Source organism: Cornus florida, unplaced genomic scaffold, assembly GCF_030987335.1.
Source record: "Cornus florida cultivar Cherokee Brave unplaced genomic scaffold, ASM3098733v1 CherokeeBrave_3.0.0_Hap2_Chr02, whole genome shotgun sequence".
NCBI classification, from domain to species: domain Eukaryota; kingdom Viridiplantae; phylum Streptophyta; class Magnoliopsida; order Cornales; family Cornaceae; genus Cornus; species Cornus florida.
Genome location: NW_026775572.1, coordinates 37,628,791 through 37,646,342, shown reverse-complemented (window position 1 = coordinate 37,646,342; position 17,552 = coordinate 37,628,791). Strand labels below are relative to the sequence as shown.

General features: G+C 34.0%; 1 protein-coding gene across 1 annotated transcript in view; it reads right to left on the bottom strand.

Annotated features, from left to right (window-relative positions):
- Window positions 1-16,472, bottom strand: part of LOC132294728 (uncharacterized) — a 40,391-nt gene extending 23,919 nt beyond the window's left edge. The window contains exons 1-12 of the mRNA XM_059792692.1: window positions 15,954-16,472; window positions 13,706-13,767; window positions 13,390-13,482; window positions 11,818-11,989; window positions 8,894-9,009; window positions 8,080-8,166; window positions 7,825-7,941; window positions 7,655-7,718; window positions 7,389-7,531; window positions 5,483-5,530; window positions 5,301-5,369; window positions 2,574-2,649 (exon numbers count right to left, since the gene is read on the bottom strand). Of these exons, the coding sequence (XP_059648675.1) occupies window positions 2,574-2,649; window positions 5,301-5,369; window positions 5,483-5,530; window positions 7,389-7,531; window positions 7,655-7,718; window positions 7,825-7,941; window positions 8,080-8,166; window positions 8,894-9,009; window positions 11,818-11,989; window positions 13,390-13,482; window positions 13,706-13,767; window positions 15,954-16,080 (1,174 nt within the window). The 5' untranslated portion in view covers window positions 16,081-16,472. The remainder of the gene's footprint in view (window positions 1-2,573; window positions 2,650-5,300; window positions 5,370-5,482; window positions 5,531-7,388; window positions 7,532-7,654; window positions 7,719-7,824; window positions 7,942-8,079; window positions 8,167-8,893; window positions 9,010-11,817; window positions 11,990-13,389; window positions 13,483-13,705; window positions 13,768-15,953) is intronic.
- Between the last annotated feature and the right edge of the window lie 1,080 nt (window positions 16,473-17,552).

Sequence of the window (17,552 nt, the reverse complement as noted above, 5' to 3'; positions counted from 1 at the left end):
TTTATAGAGAACATTTTAATGAGAAATAAGTATTTCAAGCTACTATGCTGTAATAGTAAACCAAGTTACTAGCTCAAATACAGATAAAAAACCATTTTCAAACTCAAGATAGATAAAAAGAGTTCAAAAAACAGCAAATGTCAGCATCTTAATGATCAGATAATTCTGCCAAATGAATCTCATGCTTGCTCAACGAAGAAAATTTTTATTTAAACTTTCAAGTCAAACTTTCTTCCTCCAACCATTTCAATTAGCAACCATAGAGTTTCAACATATGGTCAACAAACAACCAGAAGTACCTAATTCTTTGTCCTCTGCAGTGACATGTAATGACAGTGAGTTGTTCCTAGATTATTTTCAAATAGACGAACAGAATCCTTGAAAAGTTAGTCAACAAGGTTTAGCGATAATAACATCTTTCCCGAAATTGCTTTGGTTGTATATCACTCTTTTTGCCTGCCAAAGTTATTGTCTTTCATCATGGCACCAAAGTATGGTGTCTCCCATTAGTGTGGCTAGTAGCAAGGGTGGAGCTATGCATGCCTGCCAACAACACACCCCCCCCCCCCCCCCCCCCCCAAAATAAAATAAATTAAAATTAAAAATCTTATTTACAACCACTCAAAAGCAGTGACTTGAAAAAAAAAAAAAAAAAAACCCTAATTTTTGGTCCCTCAAACTCATTAAAAATAGTGAGTTTAGAAATAAACATAACTATTGTCCCCCCCAAATGACAAAGAAAATTTCAACTTGAACATTTTTAGCCTTATTTTTTAAAGTCCAAATCTTCTTGAACAGAAAAAAAAAGTCATTGCTACAATATATCAGTACTTCATTCACAATTGCATACTCGTACGTGCAATATCCATTATATGAATTCAAGAGAGAAAAAAAAAAAGAAAGAAAAGAAAAAGAAAAAAAAAAAAAGGGCAAATCACACTATTACGAAGCCTCCCTGTCAAACATTTTCGTTAAATGATAATAATAAGACAAATATCGAGAATTATATGCTGATACTCCATTGGAAAGGAATGAAAACTAAAGTGTTATAGAACCAAGAAAACAAGAATGCCAACAACAATGATATCATAAATGCTAATATTTTCAGATGTAGCTTGTTAAATGAAAATTTCAAAAGCCACTATTCGTGTAAGTTACTAAAATTTCTCTATTTGCTTCTTGATAATTATTTTTTGTTTACTTATCAAAAAAAAAAAAATTAAAAAATTATTTTTTGTTAAAGATTAGAAGATTTTATTTACTTAAATGGTACATTTTTTTTGTTTTTGTTTCATCAAGGCATGATATATTTTTCCCAATCAAAACTTTTTCCTAAAAATAAATTTTGAAAACATTGAGAAAGTTTTTAACGAAAAAAAAAAAATCACAACTGGATTCGAACCAACACTTCTGGGAAAACAAAACCACTACAATCCCAGCGAACTCCCATTATTCTAATTGTGACTTATGTTTACCCGGTTCTGACTAACATCCTGGACAGGCCTTCAGTAGTTTGCACCCCCCTGCGGTTTGCAAACTGATGGTGAACCAAGTCTAAGAAAGATTCCTCCTTTTGCCAAAAACTAGGGTCAAAACTCAAGATTAGGGTAGGATGTACCCTAAAGGCAGACACAGCCTTAATATAATAAGGTTTAGAAAGACCGCAAAGATGTGTGCTTGCTGCTGTATGCTTCCTGATTATTTCTCATTTTTTGAATTGTATTTTCCTCTATCTGTGTGTGTGTACATATACTGACACTGACTACTATTATAACGAAAAATATATAGCAATTAACAATGAGATGGAAGCCTTCTATGGAAGTGATTATTATGGGATTTGGTTTATGCTGTTTTTATATTATGTTGGCCTACAATAAAATTAAAAGAAAGGAAGTTTACCCATTTTTGGCACCCATGTGATTGATCCCATCAGCTAAAAGGGAATCAGTTTCTCAATATTGAAAGAAAGATAAGTTTTTGGGTCAACACTCCTTGAGCACCATAATTCAACATGCAACAATTAAAACTAACACAAAAAAATCTTGTCATGCACACAGGGACAATCTACACCAACAATATACAGTTGGAAATTCCATAAGTTAACAAGATGCAGGTACATCAGATTCAAATTGCACTTCAATTACCGAATTAATTATAATACCAAACACACCCTCTATTACTTATGTAATTATTTGATGTGCTTATCATACAAAGTTATTTTCTTACTCCAGATGGTGTCTATGCATAATATATGTCTCATTAACACCTCTAACATGATCTATATTCCTTATATGGGACAACAAAAACTTTTGAAATGTCCATAAGGTTTCAATATAAAAACTGCAAAACTGTTCTGCATAAAATAATTTTATTGACCACATTGTAACTCAAAATCACCATGAAATGAAAATCTTCCCCTTTGAGAAAAGGAAAGGTAAGAGAGAGAGAGAGAGAGAGAGAGAGAGAGAGAAACAATTTCTGACATCAACAATTGAAACCTTATTTTGAAATCAATGACCAGGTCTACATATATACAAGTAACATAACATGCTAATCTCTCAAAAACAACGTACCAGAAACACGACAGCTATAAGTACTATCATCCTCATCAGCAACATATTGATTAGCATCCAGTGACCAAGTTTGAACCTAGACACATCACACATGGTTTTATGAAATATTTATTAAAAAAACAGGAATAAGAAATTGAAAATGAAGCCACTAAATTGAAGAATAAAAATACAAGTAACAACAAAAAACAGAGATCCATCATTTTATAATGTAAAGAAGCATTACATATATACATTAAGCGGCAGTTAAGAGGATAGAAATGACCACATCAAGAGAAGAAAATATCCAGTGTGTAGATGGCTTTACTAAAATTCACAACTCATAAAGAGCACAGAAGCCCAGTCCATGGTTTTTAATATCTCTATTTTGATCCCAATATCCTACAATCATGGAATCGAAAAATAATGAATGGACACGGATCACATAAATATTCCAGGGGGGTGGAATCCTTGTGGAATCATGATAAATCACAAGAATCATGGGATCCCATTTGACTCTTGATTTGAACAACTCTACAGTATTATTTTTGCGTACCATCTTTGAGGCCCAAACAACATTACAAGAAGAAGACTTGCGACCCACGTATATATTCTGAAAGATACAACTATTGTAAAAATTTCTTCTCATTTTAACTTCAGAAACCCTTCTACTCGATTTCAGACTATTCATATGACTCATATCCCTTGGAAAATGGATAGCTCATAACCTCATCTGCCCACAAATGCTATGCGAGAATATGGAGGCCTTTAAGGATGGAACATGGCACGCACTTAGGCCACAAGATTTATAGGAGCCAAAATATCTTTGGAACTCAAATCACAAAAACATATGGGTGGATCATTTCGACCCTATCTTTATCTAACCCCAGTGCTTTGTTACAAAGAGCAAGTTCTATTTTTCATAATCATTTTTACATCAAGTTCTATCCAAAAAATATGAGGTTTAAACTCCACTTGTTTAAATTGTTTAGTCAACTACTTCAAAAGTTTCCTCCATTGCCCCAATTATTTCATCATCCCCTTCTTTCGGTCTCAATAAAATTTGAATATAAAGCTGCATAGAAACCAGGTGTGAAACTCAATAAGAAACATATTTAGCAACTTTCAATGACATGAAAGAATGTTTCGCAAGGGCCATTGCTTGGTCAATTGCAAAAGCCCAAGCTACCGAACTTAAGAACATGACTGTTCTGAAAAAGTACAACGGGTCGCACTTTCTCGGCTGTGGAAGAATGCTGTTCTGGAGAAGTGCGACAGGTCACACTTTGCCTAATGTGCGAGATTTGTTTCCTTATTTGAAGAATTGCTTTCCTCGAGGCTGCAGACTTGTAGGGCAAGTTGTTTCTTTGTAATTAAGGAAGTTGTCTCTTCTGCTTTAAAGTTGTGATCGATTTGGTAACTTCTTGTTAGACAAGGTATGGGAATCCTTGTTCAAGAAGGAATGTATTGAAGGCTCTATAAATAGAGGTGAAGATGGGTGGAGAAGGTAGAGAGAAGAGAAAAGGGTTAAGTGGGTGAGGAGAGAAGAGAATGGGTGAGAAGAGAGGGATGTAGCCTCATAAGAAATGGGTTTGCTCTTAACCTGAAATGAAGAGCGGGTTTGCTCAGTGTGCCCAAAAAGAGCCGGTGAGGTTGGTTGGTAGATAGACTTCTTATGGGATTGGGTTTGGTGCGTTCTCTACTTGTAATATCTCTTCTTGATTCATAATAGTGAAAGTTCTTTGGACGTAGCCCTAGAGGTTGGGTGAACAAATATTGTGTTGTGCTTGATTGATGTATGATTGTAACTCCATATATGTTGTGTGATGATAGGCTTCCGCTGTGTTTGAATGAAGAGGGAGTTAATTTCCAACAACTAGTATATACGGTTGGAGGGAGTTAATGTCCATAAAACATTTTTCCATTAATCTCCTCCGTAAGTAAATAACTTGTGTTGTTAACCTCTCCAGCATAAATCAAAATTAATTTTCCAACACAAAACTTGAAGTCTAGGTAATTTTTCAAACACTCTCTCCAAAAGTTCTGAATATTGCGATAGATTTGTAGAATTTTGAGAAACCCCTTTTTTCTTGCATAGGTATTAAATATTTGCGTGCCACTTATTATTACGCATAGGTATTTTCTTAATTATTATGAACTGGTTAAATTAATTTGAAGACAATATACAGCATCACCTGAACACTTCAAAGTCTCAACAGGAATGCCATCCGATCTTAAACCCTATATATTTTCATTATCCTCAACGCATTTTTTTACCTCACATATCCTAGCCTGAGAAAAAAATTGTTTTCTAATGTCCCTAAGATTATCATATATTCTTCTAGACCTAAGTTCCCAATGCAATTTTAATTTAACTTCATTCAAATTAACTTATTCACATTTCTCCCCTTTCATCTTCTTTTCACCAAGACTGTTTGATCCTTGATGCACTTAATTTGATCAAACTCTCTAATTCTCCTCTCTTAATTTAGCAAATTTAATTGTATTGCAAGATCAATGCATCAACAGGAAAAAGATACAACTTTTCTCTTATTCTTAAGAAGAAAATCTGGTACATTTGGTTATGCTATATAGAGTGGCAATTTGGCCATAATTCCTAAACTGTAACAAATAGCAATAACAAATCAGGAAAACTATGCATGAATAAAACTACAAAAAATGCAGCTGAAGCAGAAAGCACATTACATATAGTGACATGTACGAAGCATATAACAGGCAAAGACACATTACCTGTTGTTCTGTCATCTGCAGAAAAGCAATAGTGTAATACACAAACTCTTTCAGATTGTTTGTAACAACCTACAAAAACAATAATTTTTAATCGGTAACCAAATCAATAGACCATGTGAGAAGACAATGCCGACAGGACAAGCAATGCAGATCAAAATTAAGAATGAGATTTTGGAACAAACCTTTACCAATCTTGCACTGCCCACAATGGTCAGTAAAAACTCAAATAACTGCACATTGAGATATATGTAAGAAATTAACTGATCAAAAGCCAAAACCGAAGTGAGTTTAACATGTAAGAAATTAACCACTCACACACAGGGCGGGGGAAAGGCGGGGGAAAGAAGGCAAGAACCTGAATTTTTGGGATACAGGTAAAAAAAATACATACACATATTTTGAAACAGACCACGTATTGAATCACGGCTGAATCTCAGAATCATTTCCCTGTATTACATATTAAACCCTCCCTCCCTCCCTCTCTCACTCTGAACTAGCATGACTAAACAAGGCAACTATATGACTTGTAGAGAATTTTGGGAAGGGTCAATCACCTCTGGAGCATGCATCACAGCCACTCATGAAAAATAGAGAAACCAAGCTGATAGGTTTTTTATGCCCTAGCTACCTTATGGGCTATGGCAGATGACTAACGCAATCATACACAACCAAACTCGTAAATAAGGCATGCTCACCGCTCACATCACAATTGCCCCATTCTTTCTCAGCTGGCCATCCTTTATGCATTAGGGGTTGTCACTTATCAGTAGCTTCCAACACTCAAGATTTTTTCTTCTGTTTTTTTTTTTCGCAAGTGGGTGTGAATGTCTCAGTGTGCATGTGTGTGTATAAACAAGGCTCAAAGTAACAATACAATATATAAGGGGCATACCCCAGGAATATACAAATATATCCAAAACCCTAACTCCACCACTCAATTTAAACAGAAGCTCAGCTTCCATCCACCCATGCTTAAAAATGAAAAAAAAATAATAATAACAGAGCATGAGCATCACCTTTGTAAACAGGGATGGAGCCAATTAAGGTTTGGGGGGCATGTGCACCCCCGAGCTGGCCCCACAAGCTTTAGTTGTTTTTCCTTTAGGTTTATATAATTATAAAATTTTATAAAATGCACCTTTAAAATTTCTTTTTTCTAAAAATCTCTCTTAACTCTTTTTTTTATTCTTCCTCTTTTACTCCTCTTCTTCTTCCTATTCTTCTTATTCTTCTAATTTCTTTATTTCCCATCAAAAAAAATTGTACTCCCCCCTCAAAATTTGTATTCCCCCTCTTCAATCAAACACTATTTTTTTCTCCTTCAATGTTCTCTCATTTTTATTTTCTTCTTCTTCTCCTTTTGTTTTTGTTCTCACTTCTTAAAATTTCTTCTTCCACTTGTGTATACCATGTGTTGTAATTTTTCTCTTCTTTAATTTTATTACTGAAATTTCAGAATGTTTATATTTTATATTTTTGAAATTTTCCTTGCTGTAAGATTTTGTAAAAAATGATATAATATTTGAATCTTGATTATTACAATTCTGTTTATCAGTTTGCTGTCTTGCTGCAATGTTAACTGCTATGTTAATTGGAAAAAATAATAATAATAAATACTTTATTACTTTATTATCTTCATTACACACAGCGCAGGGCCCAATCTTGAAGTAAGCAGCGTAGATACTACAAATTCTGCTTTAGGATTCTACCCCAGCTCCACAGCCAGTCACGCCTATATGAGACAAGTGAAACTAGAGACTTCCTATTTGTGGAGAATCTTTCTCTCATTATCACACAAACAAGTGGGGGTAGTCGAGGGATCTCTATAAAATAAAAGTATCTTCAATCTGTAGGATTTCCACGGGTTATGACAGCCGGCGTTAAAGGCAATAAGTTTAAAAAAAAAAAACATATACTTGCATATGTATTTGATAAAAACCCTCAATATCTACCCTTTGCTAAAAGGCTACCAGGTAAAAAATTATAAATGAAATCCTTTTTTGCCTAATGTAATGAATCATCATTAGAGCATTTCAATACTACAAACAAAAAAGGGCCAATATCTCCGAAAGTTGTGTGCATATTTACCTGGATAACAAAGGCCTCAAGACTTTTCTCTGCACCATCAGAATCATATCTATCTTCGTAGGAATCTTCCGCACCTTCAATTGACGAGCGTTCATATACTCTAAGGGATGATGCAAATGTTTGCCATATTGGCCCCACAATCACTGGAACAGCATAGTACCATAGAGGAACAAAATATGAAAAACTGAAAAAAGTCAATCAGCAGAACTTAAAGTTAACTGGAGGGTAAGTATGATAAACTGAGCAAGACGAAGTCGCAAATTTACCCACAAATTGTGTTTCCATAAGGCTTGGGAAATTCTGAACAAACTGATTCAAGCACTTTAAAACCTGATGATGACATGTTGAACGGGATATTACAATCAGATGCCCATTCTAGTTTATACTTTATACACACATAACGCAAGATGTTGATAAACAAAAACAATATTTCAACCTCCATTCTGATGCTCCAATCATCAGGGTCTTCCGATTGCATTGGATGTTCTAAAATAGCATAGAACTGATCCATCCATGGTTGAAGCATAGGTGACATTAAAGAGCTGGTTTCTGTCTACACATAAGATTCTAGAACAGTCATTTCATATAAAACCAAAATAGATTAACCCACTGCGAATTATTTAGGCTTCAAGAATCAGTGGCCAAAAACTTCATTCATTAACCCAACAAAAAAATTGTGTCAAGAAAATACCTTATAGACACCACTCATTACCCCCAGCATAGATGTGCAAGAATAAACAATTGAAAGAGCTTTTGTGCGTAATGGTTTGTCATATATCTGCATAAAAGAAACTCACAATGAATTGAGACATTAAAATAAGAAATGCATGCTTATATAACATCAGCAAGAGACTAATAGTTCTGGGATGGTTTCTTCTTTTTAACATCTCTTTACTGTCCACAGTTTTTAGGAATTAAAAGAGATCGTTTTAAGGGGGAAAAAAGAATATCAAACATCCTAAAGAAAATAAAGACCTCCCCTATCAAACATGATAGGACCAAGGAGGTCCAATCCAAGCTAATACATATCATAAACATTTTGAATATCTTTAACACAAGACCGTGAAGAAATTTGAGAGTTAATACATCTAGCAACCACCTTAAAATTGATAGAGAGAGGTTTCTTTCAAATTTCAGGAAGTGTGGTTAACTCCGCCAATAACTGAATAAATTGTGTAAAGTTAAATTAGTCTCAACCAATTTGTTTGCAAAATCAGGTGAAGTTTTCATAATACCACAAGCAGTTATATTAATCAAGATGATTATCAATAATTTATCATGAATGAGGTTGGGTGTGTGTGTGTGTGTACGAGAGCTAATTTCAACAACTCCAAGCCTCTTAACCTTAGTCCTCAACTGCAGAATGCCCTGCCCACAACAAGCAATTACTGCATCCAACCCATCACTTTTAAAAAGCAGCAGCCAATAAAATCACAACAACAACATTACTTTGCAGAGTTTTAAGAGTTGATAACAAAAATGCAAGATAATATAGCAGAATTAACCTGAGGAGATGATACAATTCTATGCAAGCATGGTAGCAAAACAGGCACTAACGGTGGCACCATTTTATCATCCAAGTCCCCCGAGAGAAGAGCCAAGCATCTTAGAGACCCATGTACTGCACAATTGAGAACAAAACTCAAATCCAACTGCACAGCAACTCATCTAAAACCACCCCCATGACAACAGGCTCATTAACAACAATTTGCACAGCAACAGCAAATTAGCACTCAGACAACAGTCCTGAAAATTTCAATAAAGAACAAGAATGCACTAACACATTAATGGAGCTGCAAATCCCACTTGGTTTCTATATATACAATATATGAGCATACGTGAACACATTAGGACACAAATATCTAAGCAAATACATTTTTTGTGTACACACCAATAAATTTTTAAAAGTATTCATACATATAGTATTGCAGTTAGTCTTTTGGGTCTTGTGTTACTATGCAGGTTGCTTACCAAAAAGAAACAACAACAAACAATGCCTTTTCCCAACTACTTGGAGTTGGCTACATGAATATAAATAAACATACCCAAGAAAAAAAAGTAAAAAAAGAAAAGAAAAGAAATGTTTGTATTATATGCAGATCAAGAGGGAAAGAGAAAAGTAAAAGTACAAGGAATAAAGTATTTATGTTCATTAAAAATCAAAATTGAAGAAGATACTTCCTAAATATAAACATGTAACCTTTCGTATTTGAAATGATAGGTTGGTATTGCCTCACTAATACTTATAGTGCAATTTTAGTTGATAATTGTATGGGTTTGGACCCTGTGTGTATGAAACATGCATGTACTGTTAGGGATGACACTTTTACCAACCATAACGGGTACCCAGCCAACGCTATTGGGACGGAATTGGTGCAGATTTGGAGGAAAAAATAGAGAGAGAGATAGAAGAAAACCCGCATGGCTCAGGGTATTTAATTTAATCACTAAAATTTACAAACTGTATATATCTAACATTAATCTTATTTTCTTTTTCTCACTTCTTCAACAAAATAATTTTTTCTAAATGGGTAAATTAAACTAACTCCACTGAGGTATAGCATAGTAACATAGGCCTCTCCTGCTGATTCAAAAATTACATTGACCTCCCAAGCTCCTATGTTAAACATTTTCATTGCTGCTAAGATAGTGTATTTTATTTTTTACCTCAAAAGTTATTATATTATTTACGACGAAAAGTGGAGTTAAATTGAAAAAACAAGTGAAAATTTGGTATTCTGTAATTGAATTTTGCTGGCAGGAGGCGTCAGCAGAGTCCATCCTTTGACTTTCGACGGTTAACACGAGGCAAGAATCTATCAGAAAGAACCAACCTTAGGGTAGGTAACTGTAATTTTGGAATCAATACAAGGCATGTTTAATTAGCTCATGCCTAAGCGAAGGTGACTGTAATTTCCTTGTTTTATAATTATTCATCAAATGGCATTGCTATAGTTGTTATAAAATGGTCTTATATATTAAACAGAAAAAGGAAAAAAAACACAAATACCAATATCTGGGAGCAACGTGTCTAAACCATATGGGGATAAAGATGGGATAAACGTGTCTAAACCAGGGATAAAGATGGGGATTTAAGTATAATGTAAAGGCATATAGAACAAGATGAGGGTAGGGACAGGGAAGAGAGGCTTGTCCTATACTTGACCTGTTCTAGTCCCTATGTATGATATCCAAGGTTTTAAGTAACAGTAATGGTTACACCCATCATCATCATCCTTGCCTTGCTGTCATATGAATGAGGTCGGCCACATGAATTCTCTCTCCATATTTTCTATTGCGTGCCATTTCGCCTACTATATTTAACTTTTTTAAGTCATTTTTAATAATTTCATCCCATGTTATTTTTGACCGCCCTCTCCGTCTCTTACATTGTATGACAACTGGTCTTCCTCGTTTGAATAGCACGTCACTAGGTATCCAGTGTATGTGCCCAAACCATCTAAGTATACTCTCTCTAATTTTCTCACCAATGTGTACCACCCCTAATTTTTCTCTTACACTTTCATTAGTGACCCCATCTCTTCTAGTCACTCCACTCATGACTTGATATTCTAATTTATGCTACATGGATGACAAAATATTTAAATTAGAGTTGACATTCTAATTTTCACCTTTCACTAATTTTATGACCACAAAAGCACTTAAATGACAAATTAAAAATATTGAATAAAGCACATTTAAAGTTCAAAGAATATTAAATAATAAATTCAAAAATAATTTAAGAATTGTTCACAATAGGCCTAGCTAGTCCTAGCCCCATATCATTTTATTTAAGAATTTAAGAATTGTCAACTGATTTATATTTAAGAATTTAAAATGAACATTCATTTCAATTTATTTCCCACCTAGGATGACATTTTCAAATTGCATATGCATTCATCTATATAAGTAACCAAATGCGTTGTAGCCTAGCGGTACTTCCTCGCCTCTCAAAGGAGAAGATCGAGGGTTCAAGTCCCCATAGGGGCATGTGGGTGTGACGGTGTGTTTCTTGCCAATGAAAAAAAAAAAAAAAAAAAAAAAAAAAAAAAAAAAAAAAAAAAAAAAAACTATATACATAAAAAATTATATGGTATTACCTTTTTTAATAGGCTATAAGTAACCAATTTTTGGTACAACCTTATAATTTTGTTCAACTAGAAGACCATAGACGGGTATGAAAACCTTTGATTTGCATCTTTAAAGCAAAGAAAATAACCAGCCTTTAGAAAAGTACATTCTGTGTAAATAAAACATCAAGGTACTAAATAAAAACCACATTGACGGACTAAAATTAAGACACATGAGTCTGGACATAGTAGGTTAGACATATCAAAGAAAATTCAGCACGTGATTAAAGTAAACATGCAAGATCCACAAAAGACATTTATAAGGGTTTGAGTAAAACAAATTTTCACTAACACATTACCTCCATTCATATTAGTTCCATCATTAACCAACTTTAGGAGGAATGGCAATAGGTCAGGCCAATCCTCTGGCCAATCATAATGTGCAATTGATGCCACAGCCATACTAATCGCCGTACAGATTTTTCTGTGAGAATCATCCAATGATGATAAAAGAAGTCTACGTATAGTTGCCTGATAAAATGTTCTCAAAAAATTAGGCATGACCATATAGACAAAATCCAACAAGGAATTAGTATATAAGAACATGGAATATAGAACTGGAAAGTAAACCAAAACAAAAAAATCACTTTAAGCAATGAAGAACACTGCTATAAAAAGAACTATTATGTGGGCACTAGGATTAATTCAAGAAGTCAGTTAAAAGGCATAAAGCACACACCTCTATCTAGAAAAGCATACAGAATAAGTATCAAATAAATATATGATAGAATCTCTGTAAAACAAATAAATATCTATATAGACGATAGAAAACGATTGAAAAACAAATTCACAATACACGATTTTTCATGTTGTTTATTACCAACAAAAATATTCAAAAACAAATTCCTAAATGTTAAAGTACAACTATAGACAACTAGATATAAACAACAGCATCATATAACTTAATATGAATATAAATCAGAGACATTAAGAACATTTATTTTATTTCCAACAACCTTTTAGATTTTTTTTGTCATAGATAAGTTCTAGCCCCATATCTTGTTGCACTAAGGAAACTTATTTGCCTTCAACACTAACTTAATCAAGCACAAGTCCATCAACCACCCTACTCCTAACCCACCATTACTTCATACAAACACGGTATCATGCTGTATGCATACATTTCTAGAACCTCACTTCATTGTTTGGGATAGGGTGCAATGTTTTCTCCAAATGATAAACAAAGTTAAGAGAAAAATAGCAATCAAACTAACCAGTGCTCCAGTTTTAAATATATATATATATATATGTATATTCCAACAAGAAAGATGAAGACATTATCTGATCCACATCAACAGCGTTGATCATCCAACTACCAACCATATCCACAACATTCATAAATCTTATTCTCCAACTTTTAATAAATGAACTCTTATATAGCATCTGCAAAGTCCAAAGAAATGTAATTTACCGAAAAAAGTCTAACGAAATGAAATTGATAAAATAGCACCGCGGCAATACAAATGTAAAAGGAAAACTATTAACAATGAGGTTCAACAACAAATATAAATATAACATGTGCCCCAGGCACTTCAAATCGTAGGATAAATTGGTCCTCAAAGAACCAATCCTACTTTTGCACAGTAACCTCAAGATATTAGTTTCAATATATTTGCGGACTCATTTCTGGTAAACCTTGATCGGTCCAGTAGAAACTTTATTTAAGAAGAAGAAGAAGAAATGATAAAGAATATAGGTGAAAATTAAAAAGACGGGTGGAGAACTTTACTACAAAACCCATGCATTAATGACATCATTGAAAAAGGAACCTTGTAAATTCTGGAATGTACACACCAAATAAACAAATTTCAATCAATAAAAAATTAATGCATTCTGAAATATTTAAAATAGATAAGGAAAGTAAGCAAGACCTTTTCATCACTTGAAACAACAGGATGCTCAAAACCATCCTCATCCTCCTGCCAGTGTTTCTTGATGAACTGCTTTAGAATAACCGCAGCTAGGTAAAATCATGTCAAGTCTTACAAGGTAAAAACAAATGAAGTGCATAAGTGGAAACAAGCAAGTTCTATAATTCTTTTTTCTCTTACTAAAAATAGGTGAAGAATGTAACATGAAAGACCAATAATTGTCTCTTCTGTAAAGAGGAAGAGAGAAACAAGAGGAGGAGAAGGGGCAAGGGCAAGAGGAAGACAAATAACATGCCAATTATGAAGAAAAGGATATCTGCCGCAAACCCAATGGAAGCTCCACATTTGCAGCAATCTTGGATAAAGCACTTCCAAAACCTTCAATAAATTGGAGAAATACCAATCAATTTTAACTCCTAAATACATCAGTGCTCATCTTACCAGTTAAGCATGGAAACACATGCTCCCACAAAATAGGTATTTGATACGAAAGAAACAAAGTAGAAAATGGCATGTGCATACGAGACATGCATCTCATGAAAACAACTACCAATGAAAACATGAACTTTTGGAAGCAAAATAATGTAACTTTGAGGAAAATGAACTACAAGTTCTCAACTATTATTACTGGATTCATAACATGCCACTGATTCCCACAGTATAAAATATGGCATAATGTGGTATCAACAATATGTGATAGGACGTGGAACAAAAATTCATAGCAGCTTCAATATTCCCGTGAATTGGTGTTTGTTACTGTCACGTTGATGTGTAGCATCCAAGTACTCACACAGGTCACATATGAAAACTAGACATGAAAGTAGGCAATTCTTTTCCTTCCAGTTCAAATTCCACCCTATAAACAAATAAATAAATCAGCCTTTGCATTCAACTTAAATACAATCAGGAAGGTGTGCCACCTAAACATGTACTTATTCCCATCCAGTCCCATCATTTCCAATAAGGGAAAGAAAAAATAAAAAATAAAAAATAATAAAAACGACCTTCCAACTAATACCAAAAATAAACCAACAAAAATGCTTATAGATTGATAGTTGGGGATTGAAAAAGGGTAGAAGTCCGTCAAGTAAGAGAATATGTTGCCACTTTTGGAAGGGTCAGTCAAGGGTGGTGGATAGTTGCAGGGTTTTCAATTCTCCAAAAAATGTTTACACTAAAAAATTGGAAGTCGAAACTGCTTAAGCAAGTGGAATAAAGAGGAGTTGTGTAATTACGATATAAGGGAAAATAACATTTTGAGGGCACTTGAGGAGTGGGTTCAGAAGGAAAGCATAGGGGTTTCGAGGAAAGAGTTTACACACACAGAAGTAGTACAAGGAAGGGAACAAAACAGAAGATTTTCCATAGTGGCCAATGCTCACAGAAGACTAAACCGTATTGGGAAAATCTTGATTATAGAGAAGCTGATGGAAGATCAGATAGAGTATGGAGAAATGATATTCTTGTATGGCTTCAATGTCGAATTTTCAATTGGTGGACACGACCAACACCGGTATGATGCCCCTCACAGCCGTGTCGGTGCTTCATAGGATAAGACAGTTGAAAGACGAATGATGGAGGGATCCACCTAGGCCAAGTGGAGTACCGATGTTACTATTATCTTTTGCCAGGCAGAGACTGGTCATTTGAGATACTTTCAATGTGTGCTTTTTGTGTTTTGAAGTAGAATCAAATTTGAAAGTTAATTAAGCTAATTGCTTCCGGGGGAGGGGGAAAGGTTAATTTAGGGAAGACAGAACTGGTCATTTGAGGTCAATTTAGCTAATTCCTTCCAGGGAAAAAAAAAAAAAAAAAAGAGTTTAATTTTATATCGATATAGCAAGTCTTCATTGATGATGTGAGCAATATGGGCCTTTCAGCTTCCACTATGGGGTGTCCATTTTCGCAGACAAACTACCATTCTAGTCCCTTCAAATTTACAAATTTTAAACAGATAACATTTCAGATATAACTTGTCGGCGTATCAGACTACCACTTAATCTTGGAAAACGGGGGAAAAACAAAAAAGGCATAGCTATGACCTCAAAAGCAAATGTGTCACAGGAAGATGATATAATTGGTTACCCATAGACAGAAACTAAAATTAGAACTTCTAAAAAAATTAAGGTTGAATTGGCTATGGTAAGACTCTGTGTTATCTACCAAACAAAAAATGAACTTATCCTTTATTTTCTTTCCCAGATTTGTCTTTTCCAGTACCACTCAGCATTCACATTCCAGACAGAATAAATGGGGAAAAAAAAAAATCCCAGCAAAATAAATTATTGAATAATTCAAGTCCAAATAACATAATTGTAACAAATTCACCATAAAATATCAATTTATCGAAATAATCCAACAAAAACAACTACATTTAAATACAATTATGCACATACATACAAAGAAAGAGTGTGTAAATGAGAAAGAAATCTTACCAATATTGCATAATTCAAGTCTGAATAGCATAATCGTAACAATTCATTGTAAAAATACCACTTAATCCAACAAAAACAACTACATTTAAAATATAATTATACATATATAGAGAGAGTGTGTAACAAAACCTGGTTGAAGGGAGGCTTGATTCAAAGAAGCCTCGGCGAAAGATCGAACATCGTGATTGGTGTCAAGAGTGGCATTCAAACAGTCGATGAGCCACTGTTGATCTTGATCGACGATGTTGTTGGCCATTGTTTTCCCGCTTTTTGGAGAGTATTTGGGGGCAAATGAATGAGAGGGACGGGGTTTGTAAATGGATGAATATATATAGACAACGAGATCAGTGGCAGAATTGAAATTTTCCTTTTGACACTGCGTGGACGATGTAAGAGAAATTTAGGGTTTACGGTCGGACCGGCGTTCAATGAAAGTGGGGACTTTGATCTTTTATATTCTGACCCACGTTGGACCGGTTTAAGTGATGGCAATAAAATAAAATAAAAATTCTTTTTCTTTTTTACCAAGTGATGGCAACAATTCGTATCATGCCCCCAACTTAATCGATCATTTTTCTCGAATTTTTGTATGTTTCCATGTGGAGTTCTGTTTTTCTTTTTCTTTTTCTTTTTCTTTTTCTTTAATTAAAAAAAGATAGACTCGAACACAAATACACCCTCCGAAAACAAAACACTACGCCTTTGAGTAATGCCCGTGTAGAGGTCATACCGCTGAGGCTTTTTTTTTGGTATTCATGCTATGGTTTCAATGAAGGAAAAATTAGATAGAAAGTCACCTGAGTTATACTCATTTGCATATTATTCACCTCAACTATCTCTTAGATGGTAGGAAATTAGGCAAATCCGACCCAATTTGGTGACCCAATCTACTCCATTGTGGTTGCCAAAATTGGCCGCTATTTTACAATCGCTATGTGAGTCGCCCTTTTTGGGAACCTATTTGGCGATTCTCGGACCCCCGCCTGCAACATACGGAGTGTATATTTTTAGAAATCAGTCCAATTTATAGTAGCAGCCCAGTTCTGGGTTTAAGGGCGTGTTTGGGTGAAAAGATTACCATAAATCACTTTTTTTACTTTTTCTGCACAACTACTGAATATTGTATTATTTTAACAACTTAATGAATAATGTATTAGTTTATTTTATAATGGATAGTATATTATTTAAAGGATATTGTATTGCTTAATTTATTTTCTTTAAATTCATATCATATTGTTTTACTTTATTGAAATGATATTGTATTTTTAATTTATTTTTATAATATATCTTAGAAATATAGCCGTTGGTATAAAGTTAAAAAATATATATTATTAAAAAAATTAAAATTGTTAAAATATTAATATTTTTGGTGAGCGAAAATGTACTATTGGAGTACATGCAATAACTAAAATTTGGAGAATCCAAAACGCTGATGTTGCTCTTGAGAATGATGACGTGACTCTTGAAAAATGTTGATGTGTCAAATTTGGATTGTCATATCATTGGAGTTGCTCTAAGGACGTGATGCCAACTTGAAAAAAGCCTTGATCATATCAAAATTAAAAACCAATTCTCACCTAAGCAAAGAACAAATTACAAATCTAATATTATTCAATTACAACTTTTAATATATCTTTTTCAAATTCGTATCTTTGATAGTTATTTCTCCAAAGACTTTAACTTGGTACCTTTTATCGATTATCTCATCAATGAACTCGTAAGATTTAA